This window comes from Canis lupus, chromosome 11, assembly GCF_048164855.1.
Source record: "Canis lupus baileyi chromosome 11, mCanLup2.hap1, whole genome shotgun sequence".
NCBI classification, from domain to species: Eukaryota; Metazoa; Chordata; class Mammalia; order Carnivora; family Canidae; genus Canis; species Canis lupus.
The window spans coordinates 35,036,393-35,059,584 of record NC_132848.1 but is presented as its reverse complement, the minus strand read 5'-3'; the positions used below and the strand labels follow the sequence as shown (position 1 = coordinate 35,059,584).

The window sequence follows — 23,192 nt, the reverse complement described above, 5'->3', positions numbered from 1 at the left end:
TGCATTATGGGAATATGAGCAATATGAGTGGGAAAGGAAGAAGGAAACCCCAGGTTACAATATGAATAGGAATGTGGCTTGATTTGTTCTTCAGTGATACTCTTTGGGCTTCCCTCTATCCCAGGAAGTGTTCTCAGCTCTAGATGGCTAGTTTAGATGGAGTGAGGTTATCAGGGAAGGTCACTTGGAAGTTGTAACATTTAATTTTGAACCCAAATGACAACAAGGAGCCCATCCCAGGGAGATCAGAAAGAAGAACGTGCTAGGGGAGAGGAGAGCAGGTGCATGTGCTCCAAAGTGGGAAGTTTGGCATATCTGAGTAACCTGAAGAAAGCCATTATGTCTGTAGCGGAAGGGTTAGGGGGAGAGTGGCACAGGATGGTGTGAGCAGAGGCCAAATCACAGAGGAATATAAACCATTGCCAAGAAGCCTCTTAAGAAAAGGGAAACCACCTGGAGATGAACTCTTAAGAGGGATGATTTATTTGCCTCTTCTGAAAGGCTCTGGCCTATTTCCTGTTTTATTTTCTAGACACTGTTCAAGAAGGACATTGGGACAAGTCTGACTGTCTAGAAGAGCTTTTGTCATAGAGCAATATCTAAGCTATCTCTTCAATGGGAACGGTCAAAATCTAAAAATTGCAGGAGCCCAGACCATTCTGAATTAGATTTGAAATTTTGGTTTAGTACTTTTCTTTTAATCTTTTGCTTGGAAATAATTTCAAACTTACAGAAAAAGTTGTAAGAACAGTGCAAAGAAGTCCTTATTGTCTACCTTTTACTCATATTCACCTGTTAACATTTTGCTCTATATGCTTTATTGTTTTCTCTTTTTCTCATTAAATTATTTTAGAGAAATCTGCATACATTATGGCCCTTTATTCCTAAATATGTAATCACAGTACATTTATCAACTTTAGTAAATTTAACATTGTAATACAGACCGTAGATTTAAGTATTATAACAATGCTGTCAGTTGACTCAATAATAGCATTTTTCCCCCTCTGGTACAGGATCCAGTCAGGGATCATCTGTTGCACTCAGCTGTTAGGTCTCTTTTCATCTGGAACATGTCCTCAGGCTTCCTTTGTTTTTATGACATTGACATGTTTGGAAATCATGATTTCTTTTAGTAAGAATAAAATAATAATTGAAAATCTGTCATTTTCAAAATAAGCTTTTACAAGGAGCTTAAATACTTGACATAGACTATTTCAGTTAATCTTCACAATTCTATGACATAGATACTATTATTAGCCCCATTTTACAAATGACTAAGTTCCCTTTCTCCACTCAGTAAATATCAAGAGTCAGGATCAAGAACCCAGTTGACCTGACTCCAGAGCCAGGGTTCTTACTGTTTCATGGACATATACATTGTTACTGGTGGACCTTTGTAATTCTGAACCCATGCTGGACCATTTGCAAATGAATTTGCCATGGAAAGGAAATAAAGAAGTAAAGTTGGTAGTGTGGACACAGGCTAAGGAATTGACCAGCGAATTAAAAACCCATCTCCCCACCATCTGACATGGGACATGGGAAGAAGGCAGTGTCCCCTTCGGATCTCTGTATCCATTTCCTCCTCTCTAAAATGTCAGTGGTCATATTGCCATTCATTCAACAATAAATGTCAGCTGCATCCCAGTCATTGGTCTTGGAAAGAATTATATAATATTGAATTTATAAATGAGAAAGAATGCAATGAAAAATGTGATTATTCTCCTTGATGGGGACCCATTGTAGTGTTGGAGGCTTTGCTTGGAGTTATCCACTGTTTTTACCTTTGCCTTTACCTTTGGCCAGCAAGTAAATCCTCTAGGTAGGATGAGATGTGATGTTTCTTGAAAAGTTGTGTGGTTTGCTTGTGATCTGCCATGGCCGAAAGTTAAAGTAGGTCTAAGTTTGTCGGTATGAGAAGCATTACCTTTCTTAAGGAAAGGGACTGGTTTTATTATCACTGTTCTAAGAGAGAATCCAAAGTAGTTTTTAAAGCCATCTAATTACCCTCAGTGCCTTTTGAGTCAAGTAGCTTTGTCCCCAGATGACTTATATGGAAACCCGAGACCAAGAAAAGTAAGAACAGATGTGAAGGAACTTGCAGATGACCATTTACACTGGGATGGGCTGTTTGCTTTCAGCTTTTGTATTTCAGACAAGTGCAAGAGTACTTTCCTAGGTTAACTAGCAATCTTGTTTATCTGTAGGAGAATATATTTTTATCATCGGGGTGAAACGGTTCTCCCCCCTAGAGTTTTTAATGCCTAAAACGATAATAACAAGAGAAAAATGAAAATAATATTAATAATAACAATGATTTATATCCTGTTTTCTCTGTCAGACACTGTTCCAAGCACTCTACATGTATTGACTAAATGAAGTTTCACACCAACCCTAGGTATTATTAGTATGTCTGGAGGAGGAAACAGGCAATTTCTTTATAGAGTAATAATGGGCATTTGGGCTTCAAAAGAAAGTTTCTTGTTGGATGCACTAAAGCCCAGTTGTGCTATGGAGGCTTCTACCAATCAAACAAGAGTGTCTAAACATGTTGAAGCTTTCAAATTTTCTGTTGCATCCCCTGTGCCAGAAATTCTACTTCCAGTGAATTATTGGAAAGAAGCATAGTTGCACGTTATTAAGTATGTCTGCGATGAGTACATTTAATTTCTCAGAACATCTAGTGAAGCCTCATGGAACCCTGAGTTTATAGAACTTTAGCAATTCCTAGCTAAAAGGGACCCTTTATAGCTGATCCAACCTGCTCAGAAAAATGAGGTGAAGAAAGCCAATGTGATGTGCATAAAGTCACCCAGCAAATTAATGACAGATCCAGGCCTTAGACCCTAGCCTTCTAACTCCTACCCTATATCTTTTATTTTTAAATCTTTGTACTTTACTGCCTTGTTAGACACAATTAAGGAACAAACAAAGTGTGCTGTTCATCTAGAGTAGAAAAATGAAATGGACAGTTATAACTATTAACCTAGTTCATAAGTTCCAGTGGATGAAAGCTTTTATTCACCTTTACTTGGAAAAACAGCTAAAGTGAAGAAAAACGAAGAGCAGAGCATACAGAGCATAGTGTTATGGTGGAATGACAGAGGAAGATAACAAAATGGAAACAAGGTTTAAGATATTAAAATAAGACTGTGACCAGGACCAGGGAATATTGAGTCTTAAACCTAATAAAGTAGGTTTAAGTGGTAGATTCTCTGATCCAATGCTTTAACTTTGGCAGTCCCAGCCCTGTAAGTGTGTAGTGATATCATTTTGCGAATGTTCTGGTTGAAGCTGTACCAAATGGGATTCAATGATTCTGATTCACCTGACACTAAATGAATACTTGTCACGTACTTGACACTGGCAATGGACAAGACACAGTCCCTGCCTTATTAAGAAAAGTCAGAGAAGTAGCCATGGAGGAAAATAACTGTCCAAGGCACTCAGCTCTATGCCAGAGGTAGAGGACATGTGCTGCAGATGTGCAAAGAGGGGTGTCATTCACTCTGGCCAGGGAGTAAAGGCTTCCTGAGGAAGGTAGCATTTTCAAGAGATGCCTTCAGTGGGACATAAAATGTTGTCAGAGCGCGAGAGAGAAATCTAGAGGGAAGGGCAAGTATTCCATTTAGGATTGGGGTTTGGTGGAAGTAAAAGAGTTAGAGCTGACAGTTTTTTCTGTCCTGTATTCCTTTCCTCCCCAGCAGATGACAGTTAAAGCTCAAGTAGAGCTTTGCATGTGGTAAAGGGGGTTATTTCCCCCACTGGGGTTGCAAGGGTTCAGGGCTATTTTATAGCCTCTGTCAGTGGTGGTTGGCCTTGGGACTCTAGGGTAAGGTAGACCTCTCGGTGGTAGCTTCCTGGCAGCTCTGCTCAGCCTCCTAGTTAGTGGTTTTCTTCTGTTTGTGGAAGTGGTGGCCCCAGGAGGGGTGCCCTTGTGCGATTGGCAGGACTGAAGAAGGTTGTTTAGGGGAGGCCAGGGGCAAATGCCCTTGGGCATTTGACCTTTAATAAGTCCCTCTGAGGTTCATCTTTGTCTCTGTGACCACCCAAGGGATAAATTATGGCACCATTTCTCTCAACAAAGGCAAGATTCCCCCATAGTCCCACCCTGCCTCTCCTTTCTTGTGCTTCCTCAGCAATGTCTTGTTTCCCCTTTTCTTGTGTTCTAGACTCAGGCACACATAGTTGTAGGTAACTGGAGTTGAGAGCCATCAGTGTAGCGACCTGTCTCTCTTGTTCACTGTTATCTTTCCTGGTGCTGCTGCATAGTAGGCGCTCAATAAATATGAAAGGAATCATTGAAGAGACTGCGCAGGAGTTCTAGACATACTATGCATAGCTGTGTTTTCAAGTGTTTGTAGCTTTGAAAGCTCTGTATATCTCATTGCATGGACTGGCTCAGGTTTAAAGAGACTCCATGAATCCTTCTGTCATTATTGTCTGTTCAGGATTTGAGGTGCCTTCTTCCTCAGGCCCAGGTTCCCCTCAGTGTCAGCTAACACCACACCTATCAGAGCCAGCTCTCTCTTGGGCCTTGGCTGAGGCTCCTGGGCTCAGGCTGGGACATCCTGTGTGCTCAGGATATCCTTTCTAGATGGTGACTGGGCCCATACCTGGGAGGTAGTCTAATGTCTCAGATACAGCACTGGATGTAGATAAAGTCAAGGGACTGGTTTTATGGCATAGTAAGTCCCATTGTCCCCAGAGCCCATCTCTGACCCATGAGTCAGGATCTTTGGTGCCTGTTTGTTCATTGGGGGATAGTAGTACCAAGTCAGCCGTCAAGTGCAAACCCAGTGTCAGGCTTTACTCTTTATATCATGACAGTTCACAGGAAAATGGAGAAGAACCTGAAGACTTGCCAGCCAGAGATTTTAGTTAGTCTTCTCCTTTCCCAAGAGGCTCACGAGGAATTAAAGAGGCTGATTTCAAAACTATTTTACTTAGAACAAAGCCATAGGAACAGTAATAATAGCTAACATTTGGGCAGCCCTGGTGGCTGAGTGGTTTAGCGCTGCATTCAGCCCAGGGCAGGATCCTAGAGACCCAGGATCGAGTCCCCCGTTGAGCTCCCTGCATGGAGCCTGCTTCTCCCTCTGCCACCCCCCTCTGTCTTTCATGAATAAATAGGTAAAAATCTTAAAAAAAAATAGCTAACATTTTGGTGCTAAGCACTTTAATAAAATTAAGCCTATTTAATCTTCAAGCAACCCTGCAAGTTTAGTCTTTCAGCCCAGTTTGACTCATGAAGTAGGTGGTTTAGTGACTTTTGTCCCAAGGTCACATGGCAAAAGACAACATGAGCTTCTAACCTAGGCAGTCTGGCCTCAGGCCCCATTGTCAACATCCCTTTCCATGTTTTAGAAACCTAGGAACAGAGAGCCTGTGTGTCTTTTGCACAGTTTTAAAGGATCTGTTATTGTGAGAGCTGTTCCATGTTCACACTGTGTATGTCCTGAGTAAGTTCACACTTGGGGCGATGGAGTGTCTTTTCTGGGAGGTAGTCTTGAAGGCCTGGTAATAGCCTGACTGCTATGGGAAAGATGAGGTTATCTTCTAGGACCTTTCCAACACTGTGACATATGTGGGCAAAGCTGTCTACACTAAAAGAAGCCATCTGTGATGCCAGTGAAGTACCACAGAGCGCTGACGCAGGGTCTGTTTGTCTGCAGGTGCTATCTCTTTGCCCACACTTCAGTGACACAGAATGCCCTTCAATGGTGAGAAGCAGTGTGTGGGTGAGGACCAGCCAAGCGATTCAGACTCTTCCCGGTTTTCCGAAAGCATGGCTTCACTCAGTGACTATGAGTGCTCCAGGCAGAGCTTTACAAGCGACTCTTCCAGCAAATCCAGCTCTCCTGCTTGTAAGCTGATGGGGGAGCAGGGCGTGTGGGGGGAGAGGGTGATTCTAGGCATGTGTGTTAGATTTTAAAACTCATAAATGAGAGCAAAGTACAAACTATTCCTCCTTTCTAGATGTACCATAATAGCACTGCAAAGACAGGAATAAGTAGCCACTAAAGTTTACAATCTGCCCATTTTATTTTTTTATTATTATTTTTTTCCATCTGCCCATTTTAATTTGCATTACTGTCTCTGATCTGCTTTGGTTTTACTATAAATCAGGGCCTTAAACCCCATCTATCTTTTCTCTCAAGTAGTGGAAAGTCATTCCCTCTTGAGATCACTTCTTGGGCCATATTCTAGGATAAATTCAAATTGGTCTTTTCTGATAATTGCTGATTTACACGGAAGGAAGCTTGCCCCAATTCAAGGGTCAGGCAGGAAGTGAAATAATCTAAAGGGTTTCCTGCTGATTTCAAAACCTGTTGTGCAAATCACCCTAGAAAATTGCCCACGAAGAGAATTACTACACCAGGGGTGTGAGATTTTAATAGGTGGCCATGATGAGGGAGATGTCTTTTCCCTTTTTTGTGTGTGGAAGCTAGAGATATGTAAAGCAAGTATGTTTGGTCTTTTTATTTTAAGCTTTTTAATTGACATTTTGTATAGGAAATATAACACCTTAGACAAAGCAAGTGCAGAAAGAAGCAACTAATGTTTAATATAATCAAATGTACACTTCAAAAAGTTTGTTCATTTATGTTTATGTTAAATCTATATAATCTCATTTTTTAAAATTTGGAAATTTACATAAGTATAGAGAAAAGAAAACTTTGCCTATAATATCACCCAAAGATGAAAGCTGGTGGTACTTTGCCATATTCATTCTTCATGTTGGCATATGTATGTATATATGTATAGACTCTTCTCACTTAGAATTATGACTAAAACATGGTGGGCCTGGGTGGCTCTGTCAGTTAAGCAGCCAACTCTTGATTTGGGCTCAGGTCATGATCTCAGGATCCTGGGGCTTGTGCCCTGTTGAGCTCCATACTCCGCGAGGAGTCTGTTTCAGGATTTTCTCTCCCTCTGCCCACTCCTACACCCCTCGCTCCAATAAATAAATAACTCTTAAAAAAAAGGATGATAACTAAAACATTTACCCATGATATACATTTAAAACATGAAAAGGGGACCACTGAGCCACCCAGGAGTCCCTCTTGAAAGAATCTTAATGGCACAGAGAATTGAGAAAAGAATTGACTAGCAACCACCTAGCTTTCTGTGCTTTTTCTCACTCTTTATACTACATATGAGGTTGGTGCCTCTAACAGGGGACACAGGCATCCTAAAGAGGGGAAGTTTCACTAATTCCATGTATCACCGTTTTTCCCTTTCTCCCCCTCCTCTTCTAGATGGTCTTCCTCTTCCTTCTCTTTCTCCTCTGCTTCTTTAAAAAATTATTTTAGGTAGCAAAATATTGCCAGCCAGTACTGTTGTTTGAGGCAATGATTTTAATTAATTGAAGCTAAGAATTCCAATAGTGATTTTTAAAAGATTTTACTTTGTTAGAATTAGAATAATTTTTTAGAATAATCTTTAGGGGTAATTAGAATAGGGACACCTGAGTTGCTCAGTGGTTGAGCATCTGCCTTTGGTTCAGGTCATGATCCTGGGGTCCTGGGATTGAGTCTCACATCGGGCTCCCTTCAGGGAGCCTGCTTCTCCCTCTGCCTGTGTCTCTGCCTCTCTCTCTGTGTCTCTCATGAATAAATAAATACAATCTTTTTAAAAAAGTAATTAGAATAATTCTTTATTTACTACTTCCTACTGAGTAGATTATCCAGCTTACCAGATTAATTTTATTTTAATTATCTACATTTATGAAGTTCTTACTTTGTTCTTTTTTACTCAAATTACTTTACTTAATCACCTCAACACAGCCCTGAGGAGGTAAGTTATGCCGTAGTGAAGTCAAATAATATCTACCAGCAGTAGAAATTGGAATTAAACCTAAACATTACGCTATACTGCCTATACTTTTAGAAGTTGTAGTTTTAAAAAAATCAGTTATTTCATCTTGTCTGCTTAAATTAATGAAAGTTACAAATGACAGAATAAAAGTAGTCTTACCAAGTTCCTGCATATTACTGCGTAATAAGTGCAGATACCAAGAGGTACTAAAATGTGACATGATTTAATAAAAGAAAAGTAACTTATGATAGCTTATGTTAATAAGATAATTTCTAAAACATTTGAGAATTTGGGCAGTCCTTGTGGCGCAGCGGTTTAGCGCTGCCTGCAGCCCAGAGTGTGATCCTGGAGACCCGGGATCGAGTCCCACATTGGGCTTCCTGCATGGAGCCTGCTTCTCCCTCTGTCTGTCTGTCTGTCTCTCTCTCTCTGTCATTCATGAATAAATAAATAAAATCTTAAAAAAAATAAATAAAACATTTGAGAATTTATTATTAATACAGTAACTGAAACTATCAAAGGAGTTTTTGAATTTTTGAAGTCTTAAGTAATTAGCAGGGAAATCTACCTAATTTAGTATATGGTCGTCTTAACTTGTAAAACTCTGAATGTATATATTAGAATAACTTAAACTCTGTTTGCTTCGGGAGGCTTCATTCGATGGTAGCTTTTCCTCCATGACATGAACTGAGGCTTGTTTTTCTTTCAGCAACAAGCCCTCCCAGGGTCGTAACATTTGACGAAGTGATGGCTGCAGCAAGGAACTTATCAAACATGACACTTGCTCATGAAATTGCTGTAAATGAGAATTTTCAATTGAAACAAGATGCCCTCCCTGAGAACAGGTAACCCAGAGGCCTTTGTTTTATGTAAACCAAGCTGCGGAGTCTGTCTGTCTGTCTGTTTCTCTCTCTCTCTCTCTCTCTCTCTCACACACACACACACACACACACACACACACACACGTTCACACAGATTCCTAGAAGTCTTGTATAATAGCCACTGGGAATAAAAATTGGTTAGTTCTCTAACAGGATCTTATACTTGTTTTTAAAACCATTCCTCTAGGTAAAAAAAAAAAAAAAATAAAAAAAAAAATAAAACCATTCCTCTAGGGTACATGTTACCCATAATCTTTAGAACTTAGCTTAAATGTCACTTCCTGAGGAAGCTTTTCCTGACATATCAGAGCATACTAGTTTACATTAAATCCCCTTCCTAAATACTCCTATTGCCCCTTTTTGCTAAGAAGGCTTATAATTTTATGTTCAGTATCTGTCTTTATTATGTGACCAAAGCACCATTAATGGAGGAACTATGTCTATATTGTTTGCTGCTCTATCTCCATTGCCTGGCAGAATGCCTGACATATAGTACATGCTCAAGAAAGTTTGCAGATCGACTTCTTAAAAACTGATATTCAAGTTATGAAAGATAAATAAATGTAGCTGAGCTGCCAAAGTCCTAAGAATAGGTGACTCAGAAACATCTGAAGATAGGAATTACAACTACATGGGCACCCCTGGTTAACCTCACTGCCCCCGGCCCCAACCCTCCCAACCCTGAGACCTCTAGTTAGAGCCATGCTCTTATATCCTGCCTCAGCCTCTCTGACTTTGGTGGCTTATAAATCCCCTCGGACAAAGAGGAGAAAAGGTTTGAGGTCATAACTACACATAAATCACCTTTACAGGCATAGTTAGCTCATGAATAATGACACTGAATCTTCAACCTCACAGTGTCATTTATAAATTTAGAGGCAGGGGCAGCCCCGGTGGTGCAGAGGTTTAGCGCCACCTGCAGCCCGGGGTATGATCCTGGAGACCCAGAATCGAGTCCCACGTTGGGCTTCCTGCATGGGGCCTGCTTCTCCCTCTGCCTGTGTCTCTGCCTCTCTCTCTATCTCTCTCTCTCTCTCTCTCTGAATAAATAAATAAATAAATCCTAAAAAAAATAAAGTAAAATAAAAAAATAAATATAGAGGTATTTCCTCTATCAATTAAGATAGCATATAATATTCGATCCTATTTGGAGCTTTTATGTTTATTTGTTTTAAAGCAGGAAAATAGCAACATCATAATTTTCCTTCTTCGAAATATGGATCATAGTCCCCTCTTGAGGTTATTATTCATAATAATCATTAATAACTTTTTAAGATTACTGGCCAAAATAGTTGTATCTGTTTGGTTTTCTATGGTAACTGCATTTTACCACAATTCTTTATACCAGCTCTAGTACTACACTCTTAGGCCCAGCCACCATCATTTCTGACCTGGACTCTGAAGTCCTAGCAGGTTATCCTGGCTCCATCTTTGATTCCCATGGTCCATCCTCCATATCCACATGGTAGCCAGAGTGATCTTTCAAAAGGGTTAATGAGAGTAGGTCATTTCTTTGCTTAAAATCCTTTAATGGTTTTCTATTACACTTAGAATAAGAACTCAAACCCCTAGGCAGCAAGGCCCTACTCCCAACTGTGTCTCTTCTTTCCCTCCTGCTTGCTATGCCTCAGGTGCTCTGGCTTCTATGCTGACCTTGGAGTACACCAGCTTTATCCTGTGTAAGGACTTTGTCCTCCTTTCTGCTTTTTCAGTGTTGTTCCCTTAGATTTTCACTGGCTGCTTGTTTGTTCCTCCTTCAAGTCTCAACTCAAAGGTCACTGTGTTAGAGAAGTTTTCTTCAACCACCAGTGAAGTTAGCAGCTTCCCCATCACTATCTACCACACCGTCTTGTTCTGTCTTCCTCATGGTTCTGAAATTGCCTTATTCATTTTTAATGTGTTTTGGTTTTGTCTTTCTGTCCCTGCTAACAAATAAGCTTTTTGAGAGCAGATACTTTTCTTTTTACTATAGTAACCACAGCACCTAAAACAGGGCCTGGCACATATTGGATGGCTTAGAAACATTTTTGACTGACTAATGAAAATGAATGTTCGAAGTTAAAATTAGCGTGTTTTATGAAGTATAGCAAAAGACAATTTGGGAGTATTTATACTTTAAATTCAAAAGTTGCAGATATAGGCATTAGTGAAGCACTGTGCTTTAGGATCAGACAGGCTATGGGTTTGAATCCTGGCTCTGCTGAGTCCATTTCTGAACCTCACATTCCCCAAGGATATGATAGGTACTAAAATACTCACTTGAAATGCATGCTCATAGGTATCTGAGTACCTTGAACATAAGTATTTTGATACTATGGGAAATAGGAATGCCTCCTTCCTTCATTTTCTGCCATATCTGGAAAATGTGAGCAAGGAAAGCAGAGTGCAAGCTTAGGACCATTACCTTTATTTAAAAATGCAATAGCATATTATGAGCCATTGATCCATTCAAGCCAACTACATGAGGCTTGTAAAGTCAAGGGTGAAAGTCCATCCTAGCAGTGTTTGCCTTTCTAATTGTTCTATAGCTGCTCAAGAGGGTCAACATTAGAAATAGCATTTACGTTGAATAAATCTAGTCAGGCAACTAGAATAAGTTTTAACATTTAAAGTTGCTGGGTAGAATATAGCATTTGCAGTTACAGAAACAATTTTAACTCACACTCCTTAGAAAGCTAATTTTAATTTCTCATAGCATTGTTGTATGTTTAGCTATTTATACTCTAAAAGGATGTGCTTAACTATCAAATTATTAATTCATTCACTGTGCATTCATCAAACACTCATGTATGCCAGGTAGTGTGCTTGGTATAGTGGCAGGTACTTAAAAGAGAAGTTATGGCCTCTGCCTGGGAGAGATGTATGCGCTGTAGGGGTTGGAGACTCATAAGCGAGTGCCGTGCAGGGAAATATGTGCTTTTCTTAAAACTGTTGCCAAATATAGAAGTTCAGTAGGGATGCATATTTAAATGTGCATCTATTTTAGGGCATTGACATAAGGGGTGAAGCAAAGTGGCCACCTATTCTATTGTGAGCTCTTCCTAGTAAAGTTCCCATTTCAGCATTTTGGTCTGGCTAACTTTAAATGGGACATCTAAACTGCGGTTGGCAGCAATTCACATGCATGTCTCCTTCGGGTCAGTCTGTTCTTTTCTGTGCAATGAAACTGTAGCTGTTGAGGAAAGAGCAACTTTGCTGTCTCATCCCCACAAATCTAGAACAAGTCTAAAGATTTAAAGAGTAGCTGAGTAAATTATGGAATCTCCTTAAGACAGAATTTTATGAATTTATTGAAGCTATAGCAAGGAAGCATTTTTAAAGTGTGGGGGGAATCTGTTAGGACAGAATATTAACCATAATTAGTTGATTATTCTCAACTATATTAAAACAATACTTTGAACAAGGGAAATGTGTCAAAAGATTAAAAATGAGATTATGGGCCATTTTCTGGGATTTTTTTTCTGCATTTTCTAAGATTTCTGCAATGAGCATGTTTCTTTTATAATCAGGAAAGATAATGCTTATTTTTAAAAACAACTCATTTCCTTCCTGTAGCTTAGCCAGTCGAGTAAAACACATTGTCCACCGGGCTTTCTGGGACGTCCTGGAGTCAGAACTGAATGCTGAGCCTCCTGAGTATGAACATGCCATCAAACTGTTTGAAGAAATCAGAGAGGCAAGTTAATATTGTATTGATTAGTAAGTTTTTTTTCCCCCCAGAGGCTGTTTTTATGTCCTCTAAAGAGTTTTGGAGATTCTTTTTGGAAAACTAAGTAAATTCAATCACTGGAAGAGTGTTTTCTGAAATGCACTTCCTTGGGTGGGGTGGGAGCTAGGGAAATACGGCAATGGAAGGAGCACAGGGCAATGTTTAGCACACAGAGTAGTGGTCACAGTAGTTAAAAGCACAGATTCAGGAGCCAGACAGCCTGGTTTGGTGACAGGTTGTCTAACAAGCTTTCCCTCCATGACTTTTTGTGTCCTGAGTACTTGCAGGGTAATCATAAGAATTAAATGATATGACAGTTACAGTTTTAACTGACATTCACAAAGTACTTGCTCTGTGCCAAACACTAGATTATTCATTATTGTTACCATAATGCTGTGAGGTAGTTACTTCTGTTATTTTCACTGAATAAAAAAGAAATGGAGTTCCCTTATGCAGGGTCACACAGCTTTGAGGAGTGGAGAGGAATTTGAGCTGAGATGCTCTGGCTCAAGCCTGTACTCCCAACCATGTGTGGTGTGTGTAAGCACAGTGTCTGCTGTGTGGTGAATACTCAGGAGAGGTTGCTTATATAATATATAATATTTTTGGGATCCCTGGGTGGCGCAGCGGTTTGGCGCCTGCCTTTGGCCCAGGGCGCAATCCTGGAAACCCGGGATCGAATCCCACGTCGGGCTCCCGGTGCATGGAGCCTGCTTCTCCCTCTGCCTGTGTCTCTGCCTCTCTCTCTCTCTCTCTCTCTCTCTCTCTGTGACTATCATAAATAAATTAAAAAAAATATTTTTACATAGAAAATACACTAATGGAGCCCATAGGGTATTTCCATTTGCTCTTCTTTAAAGGGTCCTTATGCAGCCATGATCTGCAACTTGTTCTCTCTTTGCATGGTTTATCTGTAAACTATTTGAAGTTATTTCAATAATACTGCTTCCTTGCCAGTTGTTCTCATTTTGGTAGTTTCAGTAACTTCCCATGGGTTGGGGTGGAGGCTTTAATTCAGAAGATAGAGCTTTCTTTTTAGAGTTGAGACACTAGAGTGCCCACTCTGACCCACCACCAGGCAGTGAATGCTTCTGTGGCATCCAGGGCATTAAAATATGGACAAGGAGCTTAGTCATCTGGAAGTAAAAAATGACAACCCTTATCCACATAACGATGCTGTTAACTTCTCTTTCCTTTCCCTATGTAGATTCTCCTCTCTTTTCTGACTCCTGGTGGCAACCGACTTCGCAACCAGATCTGTGAAGTTTTGGACACAGACCTCATTAGGCAGCAGGCTGAGCACAGTGCTGTCGACATCCAGGGCCTGGCCAACTATGTCATCAGTACGATGGGAAAGCTGTGTGCTCCCGTTCGAGATGACGATATCAGAGAGCTAAAGGCGACCAGCAACATTGTGGAGGTGCTGAGGTTAGCACTTACACTGCTTGCATTTTCTCAGAGTATCTTTGAGTTCATTCAAAAGGGAAGGTGGGTGGGTAGGTGGTGCCTGGGTGGTGCAGTTGGTTAAGTGCTGACTCTTGGTTTTGGCTCAGGTTGTGATCTCAGGATCCTGAGATCAAGCCCCAAATTGGGTCCTGCGCTCAGTGCAGAGTCTGCTTGAGATTATCTTTTCTCCTGCCCCTCCTGCTTATGTTCTTTCTATCTCAAATAAATAAATAAATCTTTAAAACACACACACACACACACACACACACACACACACACAATAGAGAAGTGTGGGAATTGAGCAACACAGAATAATAACTAGTCTTTCAAAGGAATCCTTGATCTTAGAAGAAAACCAGATAAGCAAAACTGAAGTATTTTTCCTCTGTGCCTCAGTGCCCTGTACGTTTTTTTCTTTTCTCTCCACCCACCCCCATTCCAGTAGGAATAGAAACCATATATACTTTGTTCAGACTCCTTAAAATTTCAGGGCTTTCAAATGAAAATTCCTTTTTGAATCTTCTTTGTCTCATTAAGACTCATTGTTTATCCTTCTTAGTGTCTATCAGTTTACGGCTGGGTGTAATGGATCAGCTGGAGGTATTGTATTTGCTCAAGCAAATACTCTTGAGATCTGTGAAGAATACCTTTGGAATGCACATGTAATGCCTTCTATTAAAAGTGACCTTGCTGGGACGCCTGGGTGGTTCAGTGGTTGAGCATCTGCCTTTGGCTCAGGGCATGGTCCCGGGTCCTGGGATTGAGTTCCACATTGGGCTCCCTGCAGGGAGCCTGCTTCTTCCTCTGCTTATGTCTCTGCCTCTTTCTCTATGTCTTTCATGAACCAATAAATAAAATCTTAAAAAAAAAAGAAAAAAAGAAAGAAAGGTAGAAAAAAGTGACTTTGCCAATGGCAATTGGAATTTCAAAACTATTTGGGGATGTTTATCTTTTCCAGCCTGTCAAATAGATCACAATTAATGAATTTCAGTCATTAAACACCACTCTAACTATTTGAATTCTAAAATTTTTAGACAAATATTTCATGTCCTGGACCTCATGAAAATGGACATGGTCAATTTTACAATTAGGAGTCTTAGACCACATCTTCAACGCCAGCTGGTGGATTACGAGAGAACCAAGTTCCAAGAAATTTTAGAAGAAACTCCAAGTAAGTGCAATATAATGTGTATATATTGAAATTAAATGGAAATATGATGTTTATGTTTTTGACATCTTAAGGAGTATCCCTAGAGGATTTTGGCTTTTCTGTTTAACATTTTTTAACATTAACATTTTTTAACTTCTAAAATCAACATCACAGATTTAAGCTATCTGTTGTGTTCCAAGAATTGTGCAAAGCACTATTCATTTCTTCATGTATTAAAAAATACATATTTGTGGAACGTCTGGGTGGCTCAGCAATTGAGTGTCTGCCTTTGGCTCAGGGTGTGATCCCGGGGTCCTGGGATTGAGTCCTGCATCGGGCTCCCTGCGAGGAGCCTGCTTCTCCCTCTGCCTGGGTCTCTGCCTCTCTGTGTCTCTCATGAATAAATAAATAAAATCTTTAAAATATATGTATATACATACATATATATATACACACATACATACATATATATATATATATATAGAGAGAGAGAGAGAGAGAGAGAGCACCTGCAATATCCTAGACTACTTAGTTGCTGTGGATACTGTAGTGAACAAACAATATTGTGACCCCTGAGGAGTGCTGACATTCTAGTAGGCATGGCAAACAAACAAATAACATATATTGTCAGATGGGTTAAGTGCTATGAAGAAAAGTAGGAAAAAGGGCAGAGAGCAATGGGGCAGGAGTGGGGGAGGTAGTGTTTTTTAAGATAATGTAGACTGGGAAGCCCTCTCTAAGAAGTAACATTTGAGCTGAGTTTGCAAAGGAAAGAGGAAGGGGCATGTGAAGATGTAAGAGAAGAACTTTCCAGACAGAGGGACAAAAGCTTGGAAGCTAAGCTTGCATGGGAACTTGGACAGATACGGGGCAGACGGTGTGGCTGGAGTGGAGTAGGCAGGGAGAGAGTGGGAGGAGACGAGACTGAGAGGTAGAAAAAGATCCTATTGAGCTTTGCTAGGAAATGAGAGGAGTTTTAGAGTTGATTCCAAGAGTGATGGGAAGTCACTGGAGAGCTTTAAGCAGGAGGGCAACGTGTGATTTTCATTTTTAAAGACTACCCTGGCTTCTGGGTAGAGAACAGATTATAACAGGAGCAAATTGGAGAGGGAGACGGGCACCAAGTAGGCGGTATTGCAGTTGTTCCAGTAAGAAGTAATGGTCCAGGGAGCAAGTAGTGCAAGTAGCAAGGGTGGAAGTAGTATGAAGAATCCAGATTCTGGATGTATTTTGAAAGTTGAATCAAATGATTGACCAAAAGCTGAACAAAGGAGAACAGGGAGGAGTAGAGGATGATGCTAAGATTTTCACCTGAGCAGCAAGGTGAATAGTGATGGCTGTCTGTGAGGTAGGGCAACAAGGGAAGGCAAATAGGGAGGTGGTATGGAATCAGGGTTCAGTTTTAGATATATGAACTTTGAGATCTTGTTTGGCATCAACATGGACACATCAGATAGGCCTGTGGGTGTAAGAGACTAGAGTACAGTTGGATGGTGGATACTGAGGATACATATTCAGGATTCATCAGTATATTTATGATAGATAAAGCCAAGATATGTTAGAATAATAGCTAACATGTATAAAATGCTTACCACATGTAAGTACTTTACCTGTATTAACTAATTTGATCTTTGCAACAACCTTAGGAAATTACTCCCCATTTTATGAGTGAGGAAACTGAGGCATAGATTAGTTAGATCACTTGTCTCCATGACACAACTTGTAAGCTATGGAGCTGGGACTCCCCCAGGTGTTCTGGCTACAAAGTTCATTTTCTTAGCCACAATATTACACTAGATTAAATTATCTGGGGAGTGAGTATAGATACAATGACCTGGGACTCTAAAGCATCTAGAGCTTGAGAAGAGGAGAAAGATCTAACAAAGGTGACTGTGAAAGTAGCTAGAGAAGTGAAGGAAGCCAGGAGCTGGTGATGTTCTGCAAGACAAGTGAACAAAGTGGAGAATGAAGACATAATCAGCTATGACAAGTGCTGAGTGGTCAAGAAAAATGAAAGTCAAGGTTTGATCATGGGATATGACTACATGAGGATCCTTGGTAACCCTAATGGGAGCAGGTTCATGGACTAGTGGGCATTAAAACTGGACTGGGAGAGGGGTCAAGAAAGACTGGGAGTAGAGAACGTGGTACTTCAGTGAAATGTCACAGTTACTTAGTTAAGTAAATGTCACAGTTACTTAGTTAATTAAGTACTGTTATATGCTTTATTTCACAGGCGAGGGAATTGAGATCCCAGATGTTTGCACAGCTGGCAAAAGGCTGGCTTACTGATTCTCTCACTGGCAAATTTTTAATACTAGCTTATGGGCTTTAACTAAGCACACTCTAAGACTGTTTGGGTGATTCATCCACTTCACCCCCACTCTTCATGGATTGAGCTTTTCGGTCAAGATAGTCAGTATGGTGGCCTTATGTGAACAAAGCCAAAGCCAAACTGGTGTCACTTTTAAAGGGGCTCTTAAAGACACTTTTAAAGAGTCTGGAGTATGTCCAGGGAGGAGGGCCTGGGTCATGGAGGGTCATAGGAAGAACAGTCCATGAAGCTATGTACATTCTGCTTGGTAATAAGGAGGTACACATAGGCCAGGAGCACTGCCCTCCTGTTGATATTGGTTTAGGGACTTTGGGTTAAGCTCTGTAGTGTAGACTAGGACCAATGGAGAAAAATAACAGGCAGCTAGTTTTGACCCTTTTTAGCAGCAAGAGCTGTTTTAAGCTTGGAATGGGTATTTCTATTACTAGTAGTCAGTGCCAGCTGTCATTTTATTGAACACTTATTATATGCCAAGTCCTTACTATGGCCAAACATTTTACCTTTATTAGCCCATTCAAGCCTCACAAAGCCCTATGAATCTGGCACTGTTATCATTCACTGTTTATAAGTGAAGAAACTGAGGTTAAGGTACTTAGCTGAAAAAAAAAAAAAAAAAAAAAAAAAAAAAGGTACTTAGCTGAGGTGACTGCTAAAGCCTGGATAAACCAGACATGTCTCTGCCCCAAAGCATGTACGTTGAACTGCTACACAACACTGCTGGTCTTCAGATGAGATACTGACTTTCTTTGGGGTATCTGCAGAGGGAGTGTGGCACTGAGTGGAAGATAAGATTAGATGACATCTGAGGATCCTTCCACAATAAAAATTCTGTGATTTTAGGGCTGTATTGTTTTAGCTCCTCAGGGAAAGAGGGATTAATGGAAATAGAACCCTACGTAGAACCTGAATCTCAAACCTGCACTATAGTAACCATGTTTGTAGCAGTGTTTTCCTTTCCAGCATTTTATTGGTTGGTTTCATTTGTGTGCCTGTGTACATGTATATACACATGTGCGGAAATGTGTCCGTGTCTTGAATCAAGATAGCTTGTCTCATGGAGCAAATTCCTTAATATTGGTTTGAATTACAGTTTTGTTCATGTTAAATTATTTGTTTCTGTCTTAAAATCTAGGCTTAGTGACCTGCAATTCATTTGTACTTTTCACATTGACTTGGATATTTTCAGAGATTTAAGAATAGAATAAATCCAGTTGTGTATATAGGTCATTATTGCCTAGCTCTAAATATGTTCCCAGAGAAATCAAGAGTCCAGGAATCAGAGTGTGTGTCAGTTGTTAATTATATCCTCAAGTCCCTCTGCCAAAAGTCGGTCACTGTGCCCTAATATCAAAATAAGAGCCTCACAGTAACATGCAGAAGGACAAAAGGATTGGATTTTTGTGTGTACATGATTTTTTATAAAATAATTATTGGAAAATTAATACATAGACGTACCCTAGATTTCTAAATTGACTCCAGAAAATATTTTATTTTGCCAACACAGAGTTTTTATATAATTCTCTGATTTACAGTATACCTAAGAAAGCCTTAGGCAATGATTGGACACATACACTAAGCATCAATAGGATGACCACATCAGGTTCAACAACTAAATTACTTGTGAAAAGAGTAACAGATTACCCCTTGGGGGTGCAGAGCATAAGTAATTTCTAAGATACTCAGAAGGTTTTTATTTATTTAGGTAATATCTTATGTCTGATAAAATATTCTCATAGAACTAAATTTCATGTGATTCTTTTTTGAAATTTTTTTAATTGGAGTTCAATTTGCCAACATATAGCATAACACCCAGTGCTCATCCCGCCAAGTGCCCCCCTCAGTGCCCATCACCCAGTCACCCCAACCCCTCACCCACCTCCCTTTCCACTACCCCTTGTTTGTTTCCCAGAGTTAGGTGTCTCTCATGTTTTGTCACCCTCACTGATATTTTCACTCATTGATTCTTTTAAAAATCCTATAGGACATAAATATTTTTCAGAAACACATCAAACTGCAATTTTATTTTCTTTGCCTGACACACAAAGCATTTAAGAACTTAATGGAACATGCAGAAGATGAGCAAACTGATGTTCAGCAATGGCCTGCCCAAATACAGAGTCACACAGCTAATAAGTAGTAGAGCTAGGACTGGAAGCCAGGTCTCCTACATCCAAGCCAAGATTAAACCAAGCTGCTGTTTTGGCTACTTTCTTTGGATTTTTCACTTTTGTGTTTCATCAACTGGGTTGTATTGAAAACAACAGAAACCAACTCTGGCTGATTTGGCTGATTTAGCAAAAAGGGAAGTGAATGGAAGGATGGCGGTAGTTCACACAAAAGCTAAAATAGCTGAGCCTGAGCAAGGCCAGAAACCAGGAGAACATCGGGAATCCGGGCAGGAAAAAATAAGGAAAGTTCCTAGCTCCATCATCAGAAGACTTAATGCATACTTTAAAATGGGCCATCCTTGAATGCTATAGTCACCATTCAGATCCCAGGAAAGTTTGATGAGCATATGATTCAGGTAGGTCAACCCATGGTCAGGGACCTCTTAACTGATATTCACATGGAAGGAGGGAAAATGATTTCTCGAAGAAAGCCATATCAAGGGGTACCTGGCTGGCTCAGTCAGTAGAGCATGTGACTCTTGATCTTGGGTCATGAGCTCAAGCCCCATGTTGGGCATGGAGCCTACTTATAAAAAAAAAGAAAAAAAAAAGGAAAGAAAATCAGTGTCAAAAGGGAGGTGAGGTATTGTTAGGCATAATAGAGCAGGTGTCATGGATAAGGGAACTATATTCTTCTAAATGGAAATTGGAGTACTTAGTCTGAATGTACTTGCTAGAATATTGAAAATGGGAGCCAATTAAAGCTTTGCACAACATCCACATCTCCTATTCACATATTCTGCAGCATTCTCGTAGTTTATGTGAATACTGTCTGCTCAGAATTGTACAGGCCGTCCCCCAGATCCAGGATATGGAGTTGTTGCCTTTTTAGAGGTCACTCAGAGTTCATCCTTAAGTACTAGGTTTCATGCTTAGTTACCATATTAGAAGTCAGCAAAGATGGGAATTGTATTCCTTGAATAATCCATATGGGGATACCCTTGATGCATTCATCTGAGGAGGCTCAAATACTAAACTCATTCATACTAAACTGACAGATTTTACAGGACATTCCCCTGAATGCTCTTGTAGCACTAAATAGCATAACCAGTGGCTTTTACATAACATAAATATTTACATATATGTTTAGTGTTGATGAAACTTTATGTGATTTTAATCTGTGTTTACTAGGTTTAGATTCAGGGACTTAATTGACCAACTCATAACCCATATCTCTTTTTTTCTTTTAAACATCATCAAAGTATGTTCTACATACAGTAAAATGTGCCCACTTTAAGTGTATGGTTCTGTGGGTTTTGACAAAAGAATATGCCCCTGTAACTACCACTACAAACAAGATATAAGGCATTTCTGTTGTGCCAGAAAGAACCCTCTTGCCCACTGGTCTACTTTCTGTCTCTATGGATTTGCCAGTTAGGGACATTTCATATGAATCAAATCATACAATGTGTGGCTTTTTGTGTCTGGCTTCTTTCACTTATTATATTTTTAAGATTTACCTGTGTTGTAGCACATATCAGTACTTCATTTTTTTTTTATTGGATTCGATTCTATCCTCTGATCTATATGTCTTCACCAGTATGACACAGTCTTGGTTATTGAGGCTAAGTCTTGAATTCAGGTATTGTTAGTCTTCTTTCTTTGTTCTTCTTACTCAAAATTGTTTGCCTCTTTTAGGTGCTTTGAATTTCCATATGCATTTTTAATTAGTTTATTAGTTTCTGCAGAAGAAGCCAGGTGGGATGGTGATTAGAATTATGTTGAATTGACATCTTCACAGTACTGAATCTATTAATTTGTGAACTAGATATCACTACTAAAATCTAATTTATTTCAGCAATATGTTTTAGTTTTGGTGTTCCAGTCTTGTACTTAATTTTTTTAAAGATTGATTGATTGATTGATTGATTGATTGATTTAAGGTGGGGAGGGGCTAAGGGAGAGAGAGAAACTTAAGCAGACTCTGTGCTAAGTGCAGAGCCTGACACAAAGCTCTGTCTTACAACCCTGAGATCATGACCAGCTGAAACCAAGAGTTGGACGCTCAACCAACTGTGCTACCCAGGCACCCCCATCAGTTCCATACTTATTTTGTTCAGGTTAATCTCATTTGTTCTGTGTTCTTTGATGCTATTATAAATGATATTTTGTAAAAGTTTTATTTTCTAGTATATAGAAATATAACTGATTTTCAAATATTGGCTTTGCATCCTGAGAACTTGCTAAATTAACTTATTAATGCTAGTAGATTTTTGGAATATTCCTTAGGTTTTTCTATGTATACAATAATTTTGCCTGCAAATAAAGACAGTTTTACTTCCTCTTCTTTTTTATTTAAATCTGTGTGACTTTTGTTTCTTTTTCTTGCCTTATTGCACTAAGACATCCAATCAAATGTTCATTAGTAGTCATGAGAGAGAGGATCCTTGCCACTCTAGGGAAGAGTTTTTCCATTGTTTGACCATTAAGTATGATGTTAGCTGCAGCTTCTCATAGATGTTCTTTTCTGTGTTGAGGAAGTTTGCTGAGAGTTTTTATCTAAATAGGCCACATGTTAAATTTGGTCACGTGCTTTCTCTGTATCTATTGGAGTGATCTTTTTTTTTCTCTCTTTTATAGTGTTAATATTCTGAATTACAGTGATTGCTGTGTTTCTTTTTTTTTTTTTTTTTTTTTTTGATCGATTGCTGTGTTTCTAATGTTAAACCAACCTTGTAATACTGAAATGTTTATTGTACCCCTTGGTCATAGTTAATTATTTTATCTTGCTAATACTTTACCTTGCTAATGCTTTCTTAAGGAGTTTTGCATCTGTATTTTTTGGAAAAGATCACTCTGTAATTTTCTTGTAATGCCTTTGTCTGGGTTTGGCACCATGGCAAAGCTGAACTCATAAAATGAATTGAGAAATATTCCCTTCTCTGCTTTGTGAAAGAGTTTGCAAAAACCACTTTGTTTTGATTTGCATGTACTGTGTACATTAGTACAAACATTTTATTGGATGACAGTAGGGAGGGAAAGATAGCTGCAGACCTGTAGGACCAATCAGTTTGTCAGTCTGAAGGAGACTATTTGAGCCATTCCTTAAGCCCATGGTTACTTCCAGAGATGGTGAATTGGAAACCTACCAGGTCTCTAATGCCAGACACAGAGAGCAGAGGCTTTTAGACCAACCCCTATATGACAAGTACCACTGGAAAGGTATCTGAGTATTTTTCAAAGCAGATGTGTCTGACAAAACAAAGCCACATGTCACATACCTATCAGTTGTGATATGAAGTAAGTCAAGGGAAAGAAAGAAAAAATAAAGATCATAGATTAGACTCTCAGTGATCTCACTAGTGAGATGAAATTAAGACGGATGCACTTGAAATATTTAATAACAATTTTTTTAAAAATAGAGAAGCTGTTTTTTTAGTTCAGCTGTTTAAGAAAAATGACAGCCAGATCAAAAATTCAAGGACAGGTGCTCTGAGAAGGGAGAGCTAAGAATGAGTCCATATGATGAAGGAAGGCTTCCAACAGGCAGAGGGATTTAGGTGAGACCAGTAAGGACTGGTTGGATTTAGATTTAGAGAACCAGGTAGTTTCAGGGCGGTTAGGCCAAGTCTCCCTGGCAGGAAAATAGAAGCATGTATTGGATGCACAGTTGAAGTCAGGTGCAATGCTCCTGGGCCTCCACAGCTCCTAGGAAATTCTTAGGTAAATGCACCTGGGAGGC

General features: G+C 39.6%; 1 protein-coding gene across 4 annotated transcripts in view; it reads left to right on the top strand.

Moving 5' to 3' along the window:
* TCP11L2 (t-complex 11 like 2) overlaps window positions 1-23,192 on the top strand; it is a 38,576-nt gene that overhangs the window by 2,943 nt on the left and 12,441 nt on the right. For all 4 annotated transcript variants that reach the window (XR_012039362.1, XM_072844252.1, XM_072844251.1 and 1 more), the window contains 5 exons: window positions 5,676-5,867; window positions 8,531-8,666; window positions 12,258-12,378; window positions 13,619-13,839; window positions 14,892-15,028. Coding sequence is in view for 3 of the 4 variants with exons in the window: in XM_072844252.1 (XP_072700353.1) it covers window positions 5,711-5,867; window positions 8,531-8,666; window positions 12,258-12,378; window positions 13,619-13,839; window positions 14,892-15,028 (772 nt within the window). In the remaining variant the exon portion in view is untranslated. The remainder of the gene's footprint in view (window positions 1-5,675; window positions 5,868-8,530; window positions 8,667-12,257; window positions 12,379-13,618; window positions 13,840-14,891; window positions 15,029-23,192) is intronic.